At 37.7% G+C, this 21,901-nt stretch overlaps 1 protein-coding gene across 2 annotated transcripts in view; it reads left to right on the forward strand.

Moving 5' to 3' along the window:
* Positions 1 to 15,649, forward strand: part of TMTC2 (transmembrane O-mannosyltransferase targeting cadherins 2) — a 456,255-nt gene extending 440,606 nt beyond the window's left edge. For both annotated transcript variants that reach the window (XM_015152361.3, XM_028829760.2), the window contains one exon: positions 13,000 to 15,649. In XM_015152361.3, the coding sequence (XP_015007847.1) occupies positions 13,000 to 13,179 (180 nt within the window). In that variant the 3' untranslated portion in view covers positions 13,180 to 15,649. The remainder of the gene's footprint in view (positions 1 to 12,999) is intronic.
* Positions 15,650 to 21,901: the final 6,252 nt, after the last annotated feature.

Consider the following 21,901-nt stretch of genomic DNA (forward strand, 5'->3'; position numbering starts at 1 on the left):
CTTGTTTTGTCATATTACCAGAATTGGTTTTCTGGTTCCTTCTCATTTGAGTAGGCTCTGTCAGAGGGAAGGTCTAGGGCTGAAGGCTGAGGCTCAGATTCCTTTGTCCCATGGTGTGTTCCCTTGATGTAATACTCTCCTACTTTTCCTATGGATGTGGCTTCCTGTGAGCTGAGCTGTAGTGATTGTTATCTCTTTTCTGGATCTAGCCACCTAGCAAGTCTACCAGGCTCTGTGCTGGTACTGAGGGTTGTCTGCACAGCATCTTATGATGTGAATCATCTGTGGGTCTCTCAGCTGTGGAAACCAGCACCTGTTCTGGTGGAGGTGGCAGGGGGATGAAATGGACTCTTTGAGGGCTCTTAGCTTTGGTGGTTTAATGCACTCTTTTCGTGCTGGTTGGCCTCCTGCTGGGATGTGGCACTTTCCAGAGAGCATCAGCTGTGGTAGTATAGGAAGGAACAGGTGGTGGGCGGGGCCCTAGAACTCTTAAGAGTATATGCCCTTTGTCTTCAGTTACCAGGGTGGGTAGGGAAGGACCGTTGGTTGGAGGCAGGGCTAGGTGTGTCTGAGCTCAGACTCTCCTTGGGCGGGTATTGCTGTGACTACTGTGGGGGTTGGGGATGAGGTTCCCAGGTCAATGGAGTTATGTTCTTAGGAGGATTATGGCTGTCCCTGCTGTGTCATGCAGGTTGTCAGGGAAGTGGGGGAAAGCCGCCAGTCCCAGGCCTCACTCAGCTCCCACACACTCCGAAGGGCCATCTCCCACCATGCCCCTACCAATAGCACCAAGTCTGTTTCCAGGCAGTGGGTGAGCAGGCCTGAGGACTTACCCCATGCTACCCACTCCCAGCTATGAAAGCAAGTGTCGCCAAGTCTGTTTCCAGGCAGTGGGCAAGCAGGGCTGAGAACTTACCCCATGCTATCCGCTCCCAGCTATGAAAGCAAGGGTTGCTTTCCTTCTTCCCCTGCCTGTGGAGCTGCACACGGGATTCATGCCCTCCCCCAGGTTCTAGCCAGGAGACTTCTTGATCCGTTCAAATTGTTACAAAGTTCAGCTGGAGATTTCCTTCTCCCTGGGGCCTTTTCCCAGTGCCTCTGGCCACCCTCCTGAAGGACCCCTGTGAGGCCAGGCAGAGATGGCTTGCTACGGAACCCAGCGAGTGCACAGAGCTTTTTCCACTGCTTCTTCTAGACCTGTATTTCGCTCAGCTCTCCAAATTGACTCCGCTGCAGGCAAGGTCACAATCTTCTCCCATAATCTAGATTTTCATTTTTGCCAGTGGGGGTGTGTGTTCGGGGGCAGATGACCTCCTTTTCCCACTTACACAATTTGGACACTTACAGTATTTAGGGTGTCTCCTGTGTCCTGCAGGAGCAAACCCCTTCCTTCAGAGGGTATGTGGTTCCTTTTGGATTTCCTGATTTATTCCTGCAATTGTTCTGGAGCAAAAATTCAGCATGAAGCCTCCACGTGCTGCTCTGTCTGTCCAAGTCAGAGCTCCAATCTAGTCCTGCCTCCCATCTGCCATGATCTCTCACAGTTCTCTAGGTTTTGCATTTGAGTCATGTGAAAGATGTTCCTGTGACATTAAAGACATCAAGAAACCCAGCTTTGAAAATAGGATCATCTTCACTGAAGAATAATTTCTAGGGTAATATTCTTAAGTTAGTAGATGCCCTTTAAAATCTCTTAGAAATAACCACCACCTTTGAAATTGCTCTGTTACAGTCACTGTTTGCTCTTACCCCAAACCAAAACTGTTGGCATTTTGATAGCCATAGAAATGTATGACACCCAACACTGTGACAATCACACCCATCATAAAAGTTAAATGAACATTCTCGTAACACCCACTGGGACGAGGCAGACGTAGGAGGGAAGGATTGAGCACACAGGATGAAATGTGTCTCTGACAAATTGAAAGTACTCCTTTTATACAGCATTGTTGTCTTAGTTGTCATTTGTATCTGTTTTGTTTTATTCAAAGCCATTTCAAAAGCACAAATACTGTGTTGAACCTGAGAATCAAAATGAATCATTTCTATGATCTGTCAGAATTTGCCTTGCCATTGCTAGATTTTCTGTGTTGTTTTCCCTTGCTATGTGTCCAATTTTGTAAATCTTTTTGATTTATTCAAAATATGACTGTAGTCAAAATAAGACTACAAAGAACTATCATTTCTGAATTGGGAGTGTTGCATTGCTTATGAGGTTTTATGATAGCCTTTTGTGAAGATCGTTTATTTAATTGTATTAATCTTGCATATGAAGTAAGGATTTATTTTTCCATTTTGGTTGGTGCCAGAAGGGTTAACATCATCATTATCACTGCTGACAGCTTAATCTCCATATTAATATAAATTCAGACTCCCCTCTATTGGGGTGACTCTTCACTCCTGGCTCTGCTCTCAGCAGTCTGCTAAAAATGTTTTTTAAAGTAACAAATTGATTTTGATGCTACCCACCAATTTCAAAAGTTCATGTCATATTCTCATTCTGGGAGTCTAAGAGACCTGAAGCAACCTGACAATTCATGTTGTCTAATATTTTCATACCCGTAAGGAAATAATATCCTCTCTCCCCCACAGTTCAGTCTTAGTCTCTCCTTTGTAGACACACCTGATTCTTCCTTTGGAGTAGTAGAATTTGTTTTCACTCACTGGACTGTAAACTCCTTGAGGGCAGTGAATCCGTCCTCTGTGCAGTCCTCTTCTGTACTGCTTACATCGATGCATGGATAACAGTGAATCCGTGCTCTGTGCAGTCCTCTTCTGTACTGCTTATTACATCGATGCATGGATATCAGTGAATCCGTCCTCTGTGCAGTCCTCTTCTATACTGCTTACATCGATGCATGGATAACAGTGAATCTGTCCTCTGTGCAGTCCTCTTCTGTACTGCTTACACCGATGCATGGATAACAGTGAATCCGTCCTCTGTGCAGTCCTCTTCTGTACTGCTTATTACATCGATGCATGGATAACAGTGAATCCGTCCTCTGTGCAGTCCTCTTCTGTACTGCTTATTACATCGATGCATGGATAACAGTGAATCCGTCCTCTGTGCAGTCCTCTTCTGTACTGCTTACACCGATGCATGGATAACAGTGAATCCGTCCTCTGTGCAGTCCTCTTCTGTACTGCTTATTACATCGATGCATGGATAACAGTGAATCCGTCCTCTGTGCAGTCCTCTTCTGTACTGCTTATTACATCGATGCATGGATAACAGTGAATTCGTCCTCTGTGCAGTCCTCTTCTGTACTGCTTACACCGATGCATGGATAACAGTGAATCCGTCCTCTGTGCAGTCCTCTTCTATACTGCTTACATCGATGCATGGATAACAGTGAATCCGTCCTCTGTGCAGTCCTCTTCTATACTGCTTACATCGATGCATGGATATCAGTGAATCCGTCCTCTGTGCAGTCCTCTTCTGTACTGCTTATTACATCGATGCATGGATAACAGTGAATCTGTCCTCTGTGCAGTCCTCTTCTGTACTGCTTACACCGATGCATGGATAACAGTGAATTCATCTTCTGTGCAGTCCTCTTCTGTACTGCTTACACCGATGCATGGATAACAGTGAATCCGTCCTCTGTGCAGTCCTCTTCTGTACTGCTTACACCGATGCATGGATAACAGTGAATCCGTCCTCTGTGCAGTCCTCTTCTGTACTGCTTACATCGATGCATGGATAACAGTGAATCCGTCCTCTGTGCAGTCCTCTTCTGTACTGCTTATTACATCGATGCATGGATAACAGTGAATCCGTCCTCTCTGCAGTCCTCTTCTATACTGCTTACATCGATGCATGGATAACAGTGAATCCGTCCTCTGTGCAGTCCTCTTCTGTACTGCTTATTACATCGATGCATGGATAACAGTGAATCCGTCCTCTGTGCAGTCCTCTTCTGTACTGCTTATTACATCGATGCATGGATAACAGTGAATCCGTGCTCTGTGCAGTCCTCTTCTATACTGCTTACATCGATGCATGGATAACAGTGAATCTGTCCTCTGTGCAGTCCTCTTCTGTACTGCTTACATCGATGCATGGATAACAGTGAATCTGTCCTCTGTGCAGTCCTCTTCTGTACTGCTTACATCGATGCATGGATAACAGTGAATCTGTCCTCTGTGCAGTCCTCTTCTGTACTGCTTACATCGATGCATGGATAACAGTGAATCCGTCCTCTGTGCAGTCCTCTTCTGTACTGCTTATTACATCGATGCATGGATAACAGTGAATCCGTCCTCTCTGCAGTCCTCTTCTATACTGCTTACATCGATGCATGGATAACAGTGAATCCGTCCTCTGTGCAGTCCTCTTCTGTACTGCTTATTACATCGATGCATGGATAACAGTGAATCCGTCCTCTGTGCAGTCCTCTTCTGTACTGCTTATTACATCGATGCATGGATAACAGTGAATCCGTGCTCTGTGCAGTCCTCTTCTATACTGCTTACATCGATGCATGGATAACAGTGAATCTGTCCTCTGTGCAGTCCTCTTCTGTACTGCTTACATCGATGCATGGATAACAGTGAATCTGTCCTCTGTGCAGTCCTCTTCTGTACTGCTTACATCGATGCATGGATAACAGTTTCACCTCCCTCTTTCAGTCTGAAGGGCATAAATGGGACCATGAAGTTACAACTCCTAATAGGTTGTAGTAAATGCCAACTATGCACTTAAAATTATTTCAAGCTGCCTACAGACTAAAAATATATATTGCTTTTGTTCACTGCATATCCATTGTCTGGCAGAGCACATATAAGTGGTCAATAAATATTTGTTAAATTTCATTGAGATTGGTATAGAATTTACCTCTCCTACATCAGGTTTTTCTGCTAGCACATACAGATTTGTCTTCTTTTAGCAAACATACATTGAGAGTTTATTTCATATGCCAAAGCCTAGCACTAGCAGTATAAAGACAATTAGGATAAATTCACTGACTTTTTCATCTTCCAGCAAAGAAGACAGATACTTATAACAAGTAGCTATAATTCACTCTGGTAAGTGTAGCAATTAATGCCTGTAGACAGTACTATGGGAACATAAAGAAGTAAGCTATGAATAAGAAATTGTTAAAATCTTTTTTTTTTTTTTTAAATGAGCAAAAGTTTGTCAGAGAGGGTGGAAGAAAGACTTTGTCAGTGGAGCAGTCTACAATAAGGAACGAATGCTCAAAAGAGCCCATGACAGAAACAGAAGTTTCAGGTGGCTCAGGCACAATGTACATTGAGAGAATGTTTTGGATGTCAGCTAAAAATGGGGTTTGTTAGTACTGGCTGAAGAGTTTGGATCCTGTTCTATAGGCATAAATCAGAACCTCGGAAACATGATTTGCATTTTAGAAAGACAAATATTAGGTGGGAGATAGATTGGAATAAGAAGAAACTGAAGATAGGGAGAATTATAGGAGGCTGATGGAGGTAAAGGAGTGGGATGAGATGCTAAATTTACATGGTGCCAGTAGAAATGGAAGGTAGTAAAGAGAGGTAAAATATGAAACATATTGTTCATCTTAAATGTTTTTGTTGTCCCTGGAAAAGGAACTAAGAAGAAAACAAGGATTCTGGATACAGAAAGGCTATAAAGGTTATTCTGCATGCTGGTTAGCTAGGAGCTGCTGTCCTCCTATATACATTCATCCAGGATTTCCCATGGTTAACATTGAGACATCCATGAAGATCCCACTGCCTCTCCCAGAGGTCTACTGTCTGGCTGCCCAGATTTCTATCATTACCTTGAGTGAACTTGTATCAAATATTCTCCATTTTGTTTATAACAGATTTTTCATTTTAGAAGTAGTGGCTATCTGGTTCCCACTGTTGGGAAGCAACAAGGTAGGCAGTCCTATTTAGGACCACTTTTGAGGTAGTTGGGGCTCTGTGTTCCTACCTTTCAAATATTACCATGTAGGTGATATTTTGTACGATGGTACGTTATTATCTTGCTTTTTAAAAATGTTAAGAACAGGTGGGTCACCAAAGAGGAAATACAAAAAGCTTACAACCTTATGAAAATGTTATTAGCCTCTCTAGTAATCAGGGAAAATAAATTAAGTGGATAGAATGATACAGATTGAGTATTCCTTATCCAAAATGCTTGGGACCAGAAATCCCAATCTCAGATTTTAGCTTTTGCACATTTTGGAATATCTGCATTATACTTTTACTAGTTGAGAATCGAAAATCTGAAATTTGAAATGCATTTTCTTTGAGCATTATGTCTGCATTCCAACAGTTTTAGATTTTGAAGGATATCAGATTGCAGATTTTCAGATTTGGGATAGCCAGTTCACACTATTTTGCAGCTTTCAATTCAAGAAAACTTTAAAAATTAGACAATACCAAGTATTATTAAGGATATAAAACAAAGGGACCCCTGCTATATGTTGGTAGTAATGCATTTTGATACAACCACTTTGAAAAGCAATTTGGTAATAGCTAGCAAAGTCAAAGATCCCCTGTGATCCCACGATTCTATTCCTAGAAACTCTTCCGTAAGTGTAGGTAGACATATGCACAAGAATTGATGACAGCCCTCTTTTAAAGAGTCTGTATTCCATCATTAAGGGAAGGTATTCAGTATAATTAATGTGAAGGAACAAATCTTACATATATCAAGATGTCTAAGTCTGAAAAATAAAATGTTGAACAAAATTTCAAGTTTCAAACAGGTGTTTGGCAAGATGGCATTCCAGGATGGATGATGCCTAATATATAAAATTAAAACTTATAAATAATATTTACATTTGCTGTGGGGACACAAATAGTAAAAGTGTGAAACGTGTACTGGACTGTTAAGTACCAATATCAGGATTGTAGTTTTCTCCTGGAGAAGGTCAGAAATAGGATAGGGAGAGAGATTTAGGGGCTCCAGTTGTATTTATAAAGTTATATTGGTTAGGCAAGAATACAATGTTTGTTGTATTCTGTGAAATTTTTTTATGCCTAAAATATAATTAAAAACCTGCATATGGCTTTAGTCATATGTTTCTTTATTCATTTTGTCAATCAGCCGTCAATCTGTACAAATATCTATTCATTTATTCTTTTATTTCTGTCAGAATTATTTTGTTTAAGTAATCAAAAAAAAAGATGATAAGGGCCTGAACCAAGTTGGAAAAAAGGGGTAAGATATAATTCAAAGACAGATTGAAGAGCGATTTGGGGGTAAAGTTATCAAGACTTAACAATTGGATGTGAGTATATATATGGGTGGAAGGGCAAGGAATCCAGGATAATTTATGTATTTTCTAGCTTGCATCAAATTAAGCATGCCAGTGAAACAAAGGAGGAATTGATGTTGAAAGTGAAAGGAATAAAGTATTTAACATTCTTTTTTTTTTTTTTCCTGAAGCTTAACAGTTTATCTTAAAAACTTTAATTTATCCTGCCTAACACAGTGAAACTCCGTCTCTACTAAAAATACAAAAAAAAAAAAAAAATTAGCCTGGTGTGGTGGTTTGTGCCTGTAGTCCCAGGTACTCAGGAGGCTGAGGCAGGAGAATGGTATGAACCGGGGAGGCGGAGCTTGCAGTGAGCCGAGATCAAGCCACTGCACTCCATCCTGGGCGAGAGTGAGGTTCTGTCTCAAAAAAAAAAAAAAAAGGAAAAAAACTTTAGTAATTATTTATTAAATATCTGCCATGTATAAGGCACAAATAACTATAAAGAGATCCATTAAATATATGCATAAATGCCTTTTCATTAATATGTTCCTTAAAATGTTCATACTATTCATTTTTAAGCATCATGGTACAGTTGCTGCTTCAGTAAGTTCAATTGGGCAAGCAATTTCAACTGAAATACAGTTGAATGCCAGTATGCAGCCTTCATTAAGTTATTTGATAGCTACTTTAAAAAGACTGAGGATCCATCAAAAAGTTCAGACTGCAAACTCATTTAAGTTTGCAAATTATATTCAGAAGCAAAGTTGAAGGTAGTTTATCTTGAAAATATATCAAAGATGTGTTGTATATTAATTGAGTAATGACTAGGTAAGGCTAACATCAGTCACTCTTTTTAAAAAGTTATTTAGTTTACATAACAGTAAATCTGCAAGTCTGGATAATTTTAACAACATGAGTAAATCCTTTGAATAGAAACGAATTTATTTAAACAATCAGAAATATTGGTCTATTATCTCTGTCTTCAACTTTCTCATAACTCCTCTTGCCTGTTGATTATCCTTCATAAAAGGGAAATGGCCATAGGGACCAATGGGGTATAAGAGAGCCCAACTACTGCAGGGGTATCCAACTCCTGACTAACTAGAACATCTCAACCAAACCCTTTTTTCTTTTGTTTTGTTTTCTTCTGGGACCCACTCAGTTCATCCATTCAGAGTTCTACATTACTCCTGATCCCAATAGAAACACGGATTTCCAACCCTAAATCACCATATAGTCTTACTATTCCTCCTCTGTCATTTTCTTTCTAATCCTACATGATAAGCTTAGGCCAGAACAATGATTTTGTGTTCCAGTCCTGTGTGTTCATGATACCCTGTGAGCTCAGCAACATTCCTTGAGAGTCTCAAGGGCCTCAAACTAGAATCAGACCTCCATCACCTTGCCTTTGCTCCACCCACCACAGTATACATCCATTATTTTAAATTTTGCATATTTCCTCCACAGTTGAAGAAATAAGCCAAAGACCACAGTAAAATAACAAAGAAGGCAAAATTCCCTAGAGACTTAAAAAAATGTATCATTTTCTGTTTCAGTATGGCTGCCAGTCAGCCCCTTTGATGTAAAGCATCTGTCCTCTTCAAGGAAACAAGGAATGTCTGGTTCTCCTTTCTAGCCTGTGAAGTAGGAGATGGTGTCATTTGTTGTACAGAACCAGGAGCCCCATGTTACTGGGCTGCAAGCTACTGACTGCTTTGGTTAACATACTGAAAATTTCATCAGTTGTCTTTAATAAAAGACCATGTGTATAGGGAAAGACCTGAGCAGTTGTCATTGAGTTTCTCTTCCCCAGCCCATGAGCTACAGCTGGCAGAGGGCAATGACGCCAGTATGTAATCAAACAGCCAGTTACCTGAAATTTTTGCATTTCAGTAGTATTAGAGTTAGATAGACTTTGAGTCTGTTTATAAAACTTCACGTGTGCTTATTTGGTTATCAAAAGGCTTTTCATACCTTCTCCTTCTGTCTAATAACATTTAGTTATTTATGGCTTCTGCTTAAAAAAAAAAAAAAGATTTTTTGAACATTTCCTGACTTAAATAATTGAATGACCAAGGGAAGAATTCTATTATGGGGGAGGATAGGTGTTCTATCCTCTGGTATACTTTGTTCTATACATTATAACCTTTCATAGGAAATGTAATCACAGAGCTATGAAATGATATAATCTATGATCTAGAAATTACCTTTAGAACAGTGCTTCTCAAATTTTAATGAGGATATGAGGCACCTGGGGTTCTTGTTAAAATTCAAATTCTGATTCAGTAGGCGGGGCCTGAAATTCTGCATTTCTGTCAAGCTGCCAGGTGATGCTGATGCAACTCCCTGAACTATATAATCTGTGTGCTCAGCTAGAAGACCTGAAGGAATTCAATCCAGTGGGCATCCATTAAACTTCCCTACCACAGATGTAGAGGAGAGACATGACGGGCTTAAAAGAGAAAGCCCCTGTCTGAAGAGAGAAAACAACCATGTTGTAAAAAGTTGAGTCTATACTCAGTCTTATACATCAATGTTTAATAAACACATGAAATTTTGTATGTCAGAATAAACGTTGACACTTTCAAAGCAGTTATCTAGGGCGATGATACTTATTACATATGTCACATTTTAGCATATCTGTATAAATTCCATGTTTCCTTCATTCAAATAAGAAGCTATTGTGATGTTCTAAGCATTACATAATGCACATTTGTAGGTTTTTGAAATAAAAAATTTTATTTTACTAAAATAGCCATTTACATTCACACCAAAATGTTATAGCTGACATGTATAGCTGCTTAAATATATTGAATGATATTCTTAAATATGCATATTTTTAGTTTCCATATATTTTTAGTCATTAGGGGAAGCAATTAATGAGTATATGTGGGCTTACCTGAGAGCTGTTATCCCATGGTAACTATTATTATTTTTGTTTAATGAGTAACACACTGGTGTGGATATGCAAAATTAAAGTTATTACAAAAAAACCATTACAATTAATGTAGAACTCATTCATCAGAACAGATTTAACTTCCTAGATGAGTTTTCTTAGACTAATATTAAAATACAAAATTTGTTTCATCATTCTATGGTAGGTAGGTAACTCCCTAAGTGTTTGAAGGACAGAGAAGCCTCAGGCTACAATTTAGTAATAATAGTAAAGTCTATTTATGTGGCATGATCGACTTTACCATCCATTTTCACATCTGCCTCTTACAGGTTTAACCTTTAAAAGGCTAGAAAGCTAGTAAACATGAAGCCAGTTCAGAAATCCTCAGTTTTTACATTCAGTGGTTGTTCAGGCACACTAACAAGGAGGTTCTACTTTGTGTTTTTGATACGATAAGGAAAAGGAAAGGAAAAAGATAATAATGTGGGCATTCTCATATGATATTTACAGCAACAAAATGCTGGCATCCCATTCGTAAAGGAAGCTGAGATCACGAGCCGTCACCCAACTTGTTCAAGTGCCCACATCTCTGTGGTAGAGCTAGTATTTGAACGTAGGCAGTCTGACTCCGTAACCTCTGAGTGTTTTTAATAATCCCTTTGAGTTGAAATAATAGATGCAGACACTATAGATGCAGACACTTTGGTAATAAAGTGATTCAAGAAATAATGACTATCCCACAGAGCCATCTGTTTTCTCTCAACCTCATCACTGGGCCTCTTCCATTTCTGGTTAGTAAGGAGTGGTCTCCAACAGTGGTTCTCCCTCCCTATTTCCACTCTTCCCACTCAGGATAGCAGGAAGTCTGAACATCGCATCTACTTAGCATCTTTAGTAATTTAGGCTGTGAGCACTCTTCACTATCAGTTTAGTGGCTGTTTATTGATAGTTGTGCTAAGCGCTGTGAGGGGACATAATTCAGAAATGTATCCAAGCTTCAAGGAACTCAGGATAATAACAGTGGTGTGATAACAAAGTTCTTTTAGAAAGACAGAGTAGGTGGTGTTACTTTCAGTTTCCATTGTGGAACTTTTTACTGCACATGTCATTTAGAGCTATGTTTATTTGGATTGGTGTTTAAAATTAGAAATTGACCATCTGTATTTTTCTGGATAAGTATGGAATATTCCTGACCAAAAAAGTTTCTGAAGGTCAGGAATAGCTTATATTTGCAGCATTATTTTTGTAAAAGAGAAAATAATATAGAAAAGTTTAAAAATAATGCCCAGTAGTTGAAGACTTAAGGGAATTTTAGTATATATATCCAGACACATATGTAGCCATTTAAATCAAAATTTTAAAGACTGCTCAACAACATAAAAATGACAAACATGTATGTGCTAGACTTCAATCAAAATGAGATAAGGAAAAGTGATCGTGATATTTGTAGAGTGTCTAATTTATACCTGTACTCTGCTCTGAATATTTGTTTAATTTTCTCATTGTGTCTTTCTAACAGCATACAAAGAAGTTGATATTATTTCAATATTTCACAAATGAAGGAAGAGCACAGATACGTTAGGGGATTTCACCAAGGTCATTGACAGTGGTTGAACAGGAACTCAAACCCAGATCTCTTAAAAATCCAAGTCCCCCAAGTCGATTTATTCTAAGCTATTCCACCCTCCCCTGTGGCCTTGCTTTTGGTTCAGAAATAATTAATTTTACAGTAAAGAGTAGAGTCACAGGAATTCAGCTGAAAAGTACATGTCTTGTGAAAATACCACATCTTTAAAATAACAATTATTTTGGACTGTAGCACAGAATTGAAGGACAATTAATAGTTGACACAATCAAATGAAAGTGTAATCATAGCATAAACACTTTATCTGATATTTGAAATATGCATTTGTGTAACTGCCAAAATATTATCTGCTTTCTGTTAGCCAGAATATTCCAGAGACAGGAGCAGAACAGCCTTTATTTATAAAGAGCAAGCAAAATATATTTTCCTTTGGGAAGGACTTTTGCTGTTGTTAACTAATGTCTGAGAATTTGGGGATGAAAACCTTTGTATTAAACAGGTGCAACATAACTCATGCCATTTAAAAAAGACTTTTTCCCCATGCGATAGCTTTGTATTGCCATTATTATGCATTACTGAAAATTCTATGAGAATTACTTAACTATTTTTAATAAGTAATATAAAATTTTTCTTAGAAAGGTTTCATTTTTCTCTACCATATTTTATCTATTTGGATTTTTTACTTCACTGTATGGTAAACATTCATCATTAGAGGTTAAACACTGTTTGGCTTTTAAAAATAAAGACTTTATCCTGTTAAACTACTCAGATTTGGGAAGGGCCTTAGTGGTTGCATTTCAATTTTTTTCAGGATTTTTACCCAAAGACGTCAGTAAAATTTCATAGTTTATTTTAATTGTTTTGATTAAAAGCCTCAGATATTGCTAAGAAGAGAAAACAAATAATGAGTGGATATAGATTTGTCAACTTTACCCGCTTTTTTTTAATTTCTTGTCATTGAGCTGAAATTTTTAAAAATTCTTTCCATCTGAAATTGTATCACTTTTAAATGTTTTTTTCTCAAATACTACCATCTGATTAGACTATTAGCTCTTCATATGTTACCTATGCTTTCTCATTAAAGAAAAAAATACACTTTCTCTAGATGCCTGTCCTTTTTAAAGCACAAAGTACACAGCAGGTGTTTGAAAACTTTCCATCTTCCTAGTTATCTTTATCTGTTTGTATAAATTGCTAAATTGCTTTCATAAAATGCCTCTAGACATAAGGGAATCATTTGCATAAGTGGATGAAGATTTTTGTTTTCCATGAAGAAAAGTTTGAAATGGCCTCCTAATTGTTTTCCTTCCTTTCTCTTGTTGCAGTATCCCGCTGCTCTGATGAACCTGGGAGCCATTCTGCACCTCAATGGCAGACTGCAGAAGGCCGAGGCCAACTACCTGCGGGCCCTGCAGCTCAAGCCAGATGATGTCATCACACAGTCCAATCTCCGCAAACTGTGGAACATCATGGAAAAACAAGGCTTAAAGACTTCTAAGACCTGACACAGGAGGCAGAAGCCCATCCTCCTCCATTTTTAAAAGCTGGCTTCCTTAGCAGACAGAACTTCCCAGCAGTGCTATGACAAGAGCTGGTGTTAGACTTCAAGACCAGGGCAGAGGTCATAGAGGTCACTGCCACTTCCGGAAGAATCCACTTTGCTATCGGCACAGCTGTTAACACCAAAAAGGGGAAGGCCGGAAACCTCCTGGAGGATGTCATTATTACCCATAGACTGTAAACCAGAGCACTTAAAACAGAATTTTTTGGCATTCTTAAAAGGGAGGGGTGGGTGTATAAGTCACAGATTTTGTTCATTTTCTGAGAGCTAATTTCAAAATTATCTTGTTCCTTAAACACTGTGAGAGGAAGTCAGAGTGTCCATTCAGCCATGGCAAATGATGAGGGTTAAGTGTTACTAGGGAGTGATAAACGCGTAGTGTGAGTCCCAGTGAGCCGCCGGTTGTCCTACGCTGCTGTCTTCCCTCTTTGGGACAGCCTGCTTATCAATTTCTGAAGCTTAGAACACTTTTTTTTATTAATACTGTGTCAAGATCTGTCAGAATCTGCTATGTTTCTTGACCAGTGCACATAATGTTTTATGATTTGGATGTCAGAGGCTTCATTCTTTTGGACATCATTTGCTTTTTATGTTCTGAAAAGGATATGGAGAGTAGAGCTAACCATACTTCACACTCGAGTTGTATGAGGGACTGGGGAGGCTTATATGTGTCAGGCAGGCTTTTTTAAAATTTTAATATCACCAATATCTCCCCCCAAACTGCCCAGTACAATTCATTGTATTAATTCTTTTGAAATTAACTTTGAAAATGGCTATCCCTGGAGAATGTGCAAGCTTACATAAAGATAAAGGACAGGGAAGTTTGTAAGCCTTCCAGTTCCAATAACTAACCAACAGGTTATTAGACAAAAGGGAAGGTGTTCTGTGCTTCTCAGATGTTGCTGGTTTAGGAGTGTATGATGATGCTTGCCAGTGATTTTGTATTTTGGAAAGGGTAGGTATCGAATGTTAATCACTTTCTAGTAAGTACCTAAACGGCAATGCTGATAAATGTTCAAGCAATTATTTTCATCTTATTTTGCTCTTCTCAAAAGGCATCGAAAACAACTTATTTGAAGCTACAATAGAGTGTAGCATTAGCCTGCATGTTTCCAGGTCTTCTGCCAAGTGCTTTTCTCAGTTGAAAACTATTTTTCACTAGCAAATTTGGTATTTTATTTCATTACCTGTTAGTAACCACTTCAATGATCATTTCACAAGAAAAAGACTATTAATTAGGTAGAGAACAACATTATTGAACATTTTTTGGCTTGTAATCAAACTTTGCCACTACAAATTAACTTCATAAAACACCAGTCCATTATCAACTTCTTCACAGAGAAAGCAGCTATACTACACCCTACATATTTATTTATTTATTATTCTACCATAGCAGAATAACAAAACTTGATGCATTAAGCCAGTTGTTTGCAACTGAAAATTAACTGTTTCTCCTTCCCTTTCACACTCCACGTATATATGATCAGCCTCTCCATTAAAAAGAAGCTGGACATGCAAATACATCATATTATGTTTTCTCCATATTTTATGTTTTTCTATGTATCTGAATACAGTGGGATAAATAATTGAAAGTAGTGTTCCTATGGCATTAGTGTTTTTGTGAGAAGGGTAAATGTAGTGAAAAAGGTTTTTCATGGCATTAATAAGAAAGCCCTTCTGTAATATATATATTATTTTGTAAACATTTCATTGAAGGGCCAAAAGTTAAATTATAACTAAATCACTGTGTTTTCAGAATGATATTTAACAACAAACCCGTGGTCAAACCAAAATAGTGGGTTGAAGTGTATTAGTCATCTTTTAGTGCATTGGCAATTGCTAAAAAACAAAAGGAATTTAATATAAGGCTATAGAGATTACTTCAGTGTCTAACATTTGTATTTATTTAAATAGTTATTGACCTATGACGACTTTCTAGTCTTAACATTTTATCTTTTTATTGTTTTTGTTCTTCCTTTCAAAGACCTGGTTCTTAATAGGTTCACTGAATGCACAGTTGAGGCACTTCTTGTGACACCAGTTCCCAAGTAGCGTTAATAATTGGGCCTGTGTCATAAAATGCACGGATCACTAATAACTAAATGTCCCTGACACTTTTCACTACAGGGCTGGACTTAGTAACTGACCAACTTCAAGGGGAGGGTTGGGGGCGGGGGGTGGGCATTAGAACATGATCAAAAAATGTCTCCGCTCAGGGATTTATGGTGGATTATTGCAGACAGTGCTAAAAATATAGAGCACAAGACAAGTTTACTAAATTAAAATTTTATTTTTTGAGAAACTGTTATTTGTATAAATTATCAAGATTTGTAGGCTTTCCTTTTGTAGAAATAATTGTTTTATGTGCCAGAGAATTTCAATTTTGTTTTCAACAATAAAGCATTGATAAGAAATATATTGTGTAAGCCGTTTTTAAATCTTCTACAGCAACAACACTTAAACTCTGGAATTTTAACGGAACTAGGTAAGAGGTTAAAAAGAGTAGAGGTTGAGCATCGAATAGAGACACATTGTGGTTAACCTATAATTAATAATCATCATTTTTTAAAGTTACTGTAATGCAAGTAAGCATTGCCAGTATCACCCGGTTTACCATATTTAGAAAAGATGACATCAAGTTTGTTTTGTTTTCTTTGGTTGATGAACTATGGGGAAAGATGCTATGAAATAATCCAAGAAGGGCACATTTATAAGTTTCTGGCTTCAGCAGGTTGTTTGGTAAAAATGGCCATATTTAGAAGACACTGAATCTCTAGTTCTGGTCTCGGATGTAAGCACGCCCTATTCTGCTGAGAAATGTGGGTGCAGCACATTCAGGAGTCAGTTATAAGGAAATGTTGGGTCCTAGACATGGTGCAAAGTGACAGAGAATTCAGCAGTCTTGTTGAAATTGTTATGTCACGTGATTATATATTGCCTATTTCCTCTATTAGGGATAAAAGTTAGCTGTGAGGACTTTTATGTTAAACATCCTATGGATGTGTGAGGTTATTTTCCATTTTTACAAATAAGGAAACTAAGGCTCAGAGGTATGAAACAACCTACCCAATGTCACTAAGCTAGCAAGCAGCAAGCCTGTCCCCACGCTGTCTGATGATGTGTCCTGGGTCATGTGGGCACTCAGTCATTGAACCAGAGGTCTGGGTATCAACCCTCTTGGCATTTCTCTAGCGATCTCATTTCCACAAATCCCATTCTCTACCTCTCTCTCTCTGCAGACGATCATGAACATGAAAGGAGGTAATTCATTTAGAAATCTTTAAAATTTAGATTGTAACAGCCGGAAAAAAAGACTTCAGTGTTCATGTAGTTAAATCCATTTACTTTCCACCTGAGGAATATTAAGCCTTGCAAGTTAGGTGATTTAACAAAGATCCCAAAACTAGATAGTGGCAGCACACACCAGGCTAAAGAAATTTATTGAAAGTTCTTGCTATATGAAGAATTGTATAATTTTTTTTAAATGAAGGTATAGTTTGAACTTGAATTGGAGCACTGTCACTGTACTTGGAAACCAATGAAGGCAGGGACCATATTTTTGGGGGGGACTTTATTCTCCAGCCCAGCACATTGTTGAGTAGAAGACCCTAAAATATACCGTAAATGAAAATTCTATCTGTCATGTGCTCATGAGATATGATTTTTTAAGTCACTTTCTAAAACAGTTAAGATGTGGGGATTTGCTGATTTACTATTTTCACCTGAGTGATACCAGTTTTTCACATAGTATATTTTTCCAGTAAAAAGAAAGAAAATACCTCTAAGTCTTGGCTGTTCTTTCTATTACAGGGAAAGGAATTGGGTTTCCATAAATAATTTAAGAATTAGGATAATTTCAATTTATTTGTATGTACCTTTGTAATATGATTTCTCAATTTAAATATTTTCATTACTATAGAATGTGCTTCCTACTATTCAAAACTCATTTTAATAAAGGGGTATTGCTAGAAAATTTGGCTTATGCATTGGAACTATTACACACTGCAAAGCTAGAGCAAGCTGAATGGTAATGCAATTGTGCTATTACGCTTAGTTTTGCAGTAGAGAAAGATGCATGTGTATTAAGGCTTTAACTTGCTGTGTCATTTTGGGTGGTCTTCCTGCAGGATGCAATGAGAGAGGCCTTAAGAGTCAACTTTCATTCCATCTGCCACTTCACCACATACTGGCCTTTTGTTGTTGTTGTTCTGTAGAGATTTGAGATGTATTTTTTTCTCCTTGGAGGACTGCTGGGTTTAAATTTCTTGTTAACTTGAAATTCCTGTGAAGTTTTTCTTCTACGTTTCCCAAAACCTTCCCCCAACTTCTTACAGCTGCTCTATGATATTATTGTGCTATTTAATTGTGTGCTTCCAAAGAGTGGAGAGATCTACTAACTACTTTTTTAGCTAGAAAATTCTTGGATCAAATGAGAAAGTTATAAATGTATGAGACAATGTGGTGAGATCATTAAAAAATACCTACAGGAATCTAAGTTAATATAGTATCTAAAATGGTATTTGGGGAAAGTTTCTGGAGGTTCCCAAAAGGAGAGAGGCAAGGTGGAGAGATAAGGGATAGACACATGGAAAATTGACTGTTAATTGTCCTTAATAATTATTAAGCTTTTGTTGGAGAGGTAGAGGATTTGATTAGAACAGTTTGAGACTGTCTATTCTTTTTGGTTGCCCAATAATCTACCAAGATAGGATCGCTGTATTGGAAAAGAAAGTGCAACAAGTGAGTGAATAATACAACCACAGGAGAGGCTGGAAAAATGTGCAACCGATTTGAAGTCTAGACTAGAACTAGCTATCTGTTCTGATAGGAAATAGATTTAATTTTTCTCCTACCTTTTTTGGATTGACAGGTTTATCGCTTATTCAAGGCAAAGCTATCAACCATTCTCTAGTCAGATAGAGTGAATAGAATGCTATGTTTCGAGTAATAGCTCGGGACTTGTAGAAACACTTTTTCTAATAATTTTCTATCATGTCTCTTTCCTTTCCATCCTAGTAGACTGAAAATAAAATAAACCCTGAGTCCTTTCTCTTGGCAATATCATTGAACAACTAGAGACTATAACACAAGTTTTGAAAAATGTATTGAGGGAGAAATCAAGCAATTTAACTTGTTTTCAAAGATACTTAAAATACCCTAAAGGAATTAAAGTGTCTTTTTTACAACTGGATATTTCTCTCATATAATATAAAAGACAATTTAATACCAGAAAATCAGAATTGATGAGGGATGAGGGGGCAAGTGTATGTGTGTAGGGTGTGGAAACAGTGATTACCTTTGATTTTAATGTGGGCCCTTTTTCTGATTTCATTTAGCATGTACTGGCCATATTGACTCTAACCACAATTAGCTTTTTCATTCTGAAGACAACTTATTAAGTAGGTAGAGCCAATTAATAATCTCAATAGGTTTTTTTTTCATTCTTTTTTGTGCTATTTTAAATACGTTGTTATGCTTAATGTCTGTGGACATTTTATGCTTCCTTTACAATGATAACTTACTATTCTATAAATGTGCCTTTGCCATGTAGTATATTAATGAAAATTTGGGAAATTTCACTGGAATTATGTTTCAGAGTATATTTTTTAAAAACTGTCCTATGCCAATAAATATTTTGATGTTACTACATACTATTAAAATTTTATGATTTTGCATTATATGCTATGGAAGAGTATAACAACGTTTTGTTTTATTAGAACCCCTTGATGATATTTATCATCATTACCCATTACCCTGTTAGTGATATTTCTAAAATGTGATTATACCAGCAAAGCATATATTTTCCTATAAAATTAGTTAAGGAAGTTTCTTGGTTAATTTGTTCTCATTGCTGTTTATAGAACCAATTATTGTTTGACCTCCTATTTCAAATTTTTGCTTTTTGAGTGATGATGAGGATGAGTTAATCTGTTGCTATTTCTCAAGTAGCCAAAAAGTAATAAACTCTTAGAAATCAATCACAATATTAGAGAGCAAGAGAAAACACAGATTTGGTCTAGGCACCATACAAATGAGGAAGGTGTGGCTTAGGGCAGTTAATTGATATGGCTAAACTTACTCATTCATAGTAGAGCCAATGTAACACATAAAGTGTTGAGGTAATAGCTGCAGGTTGTATCCTGCAAAGCCCAGTACTAACCAGAACTTGTGAAATCATCTCTTCTTTAGAGTAGAGGGAAAACACAGCTCCAATTAAGTTCGTATTGGATCCCTGGTTTAATTCAGAAAATCTTAATTTTAGGACAGATTTATGAGTCATACGTAACCAAACAAAGCTCGTCTAAGTAAAAGTGGAACATAGAAGCAATAAGATATATTAAACCATTTCCAAAGATCCAAAACACTGCTTGGGTATATCTTCTGACCTGTCTGTGATGCATCAGTGGTCCAAGTTTCATTTGCCTTTTGCAGACTGGTGCAATGTGCAAGATCCCACCAGACATAACAAGTCAGATGTGATCCTTCATGATGAAATAAACTAGTTTTTTTTTTTTAGGCTATTTTTTTGTAAAATTAAAGTTTTTTGGAGCATACTAGCTAGATGAAAACTCTTTATAGGCCAGAGAATAATCGTAAAATATGAACAGCATGTCACTTTTCTATTGCAGTGCAACAGTAAATACATTTGCTACTAGTATTTATGATTATTAGCTAATCTATTTGATTCCCTTTCATCAACTTTGTCCACTTTCTCTGTTATATGTACGTGTGCACACACACACACACAAACACATTAAAAAAAACCTACTGCATGCCTGGGAAGTCCATAGCTAAACCAATCTTAAGTATCTGTACATTTGATCCTCCAGGAGAGAAAGTCATTATAAGGAATGAGACATAATGTGAAATGTCTTGATTAAAAGAGGAAATAAAGTGTGATCAATCCTTTGTCCTTGGGTGAATGATTTAGATCCAGACAAGCAAGGATCAGAAGGCGATGAAAGCAGACATTTCTTAAGATACTGTTACAAATATCTTGGCACATTTCCTTTCACATTGTCCTATGCTGCCACAATCAAGCTGCTGCTGTGATTCACCAAATCAACTCTTTATATAGGGTAGTTTTCTGTCCTTATTCTAGGAAAGAAATACCACTTGGAGAAAGAGGAGATAAGACAAATGTAGATTTGTACTTCTTCATTTTCCAGATAAGAAAAATTACAAAGTTGACCTTTAAATATCTTGGTTTTAAATGTATTTTGTCTTGGGGACATTAGCCAATGATCAAACAATATAGATTATTGAATATAGGAAGCAACACACTCGGTAATTCTGAATACTGATGAATACCCCACTGGAAGACCCCAATTATATCAGCTTTCTTTTTTGGGTTTAGCTCCTCAGGTGACATTTGATCCCCTAACATGGCAACTTCATTCAACTTGCTCCTTGGAATTTCAGCGCAGTGGGGCCCTTCCCATAGATATAAATCTGAATGAATAAGGTTTTAATGATTTCATTCCTTTGCTCTCAAGGAAATGGTTTTCTGTTGTAATTATATTTTTTACATGCAGAGTGTTTTACAGTTCTCGAAGGGTTTCATATCTTTTCTACTTATCTCTTTAAAACAATCTGGCAAAATAGACAGGAGAAACATATTAATTCTCAAATCAAGCTCCAGATGAGGAATCAGAAGCTCAGAATCACTGTATGACTTGTCCAAGATTACATTCAGTATGAAAACACATCTTCTGTCTCCTAGTCTTACAGCTTTGATCTAAACCTAGAGCAGTATGGAGGGGTATGAGCATGATCAATACATTAGAGGAGTCCTGCCTCCTTTCTTACTCCCTTAGCCTTTCAAGTTCAGATATGATGCAAAAGTGTTTCCATTTGAAAAACTTTTATTCCTAACTGGAGACTGTTTCCAACTACATCCCTAGGGTGAGAGGGTTGAGGAAGGAGGAGAGTGTCACTCTAATGTAAGGATACATGTGCTCACAAAAATAATTTCGCTTTTGTCCAATCACCTTACTTTTGTTTACCAGTCTTAGGGGTTTAAATTGCTTCTGTTAAAAATGTACCTATTGAAGCTTTCTCTTGCAATCTAGGTATCAGCAGAGCTTGGCCTCATTTTAGGCCGTTCCATGTTTCTATAGGATGTCTGGTACTATTTTCCAGTTTTGGTGAATATCAGGCTCTTGCATTCTGAAACTCTTGAGTTTCTTCTTCTAATGATCTCTTCTGGCTTTTTCTTTGTATTCTTCCATTCACCAATTGAATAACAGAGACTCTTCTGATTTCCCTGAAATCACTGGCACAGGCCGACATTAAGGGTTTGTAGTGGCAGAGTGGTATTAATCAGACAACTTAAACTGGATATTGAACAAACCGGTTCTTGATATTTCTCTAGCTGCCAACGAGAATTTCCCACTGGTTGCCCATTGCCATGGGTTTTATGCCCCTAGAAGACAGGGTTCTCTCCCATGCTCAGTTCAATCTCAAAACTGCTGTTACCTTCTTATGCAAAGGTCTCCAGACCCGTCCTACTATACAGAAAGTGATTTTCCAAGTGTTTTCCTGAAGCACAGTTAAAAAAACCTGCAGCCGGCCGGTGGCGGGGCCTCATGCCTGTAATCCCAGCACTTTGGAAGGCCGAGACGGGCGGATCACGAGTTCAGGAGATCTAGACCATCCTGGCTAAC

Source organism: Macaca mulatta, chromosome 11 (assembly GCF_049350105.2).
Source record: "Macaca mulatta isolate MMU2019108-1 chromosome 11, T2T-MMU8v2.0, whole genome shotgun sequence".
NCBI classification, from domain to species: domain Eukaryota; kingdom Metazoa; phylum Chordata; class Mammalia; order Primates; family Cercopithecidae; genus Macaca; species Macaca mulatta.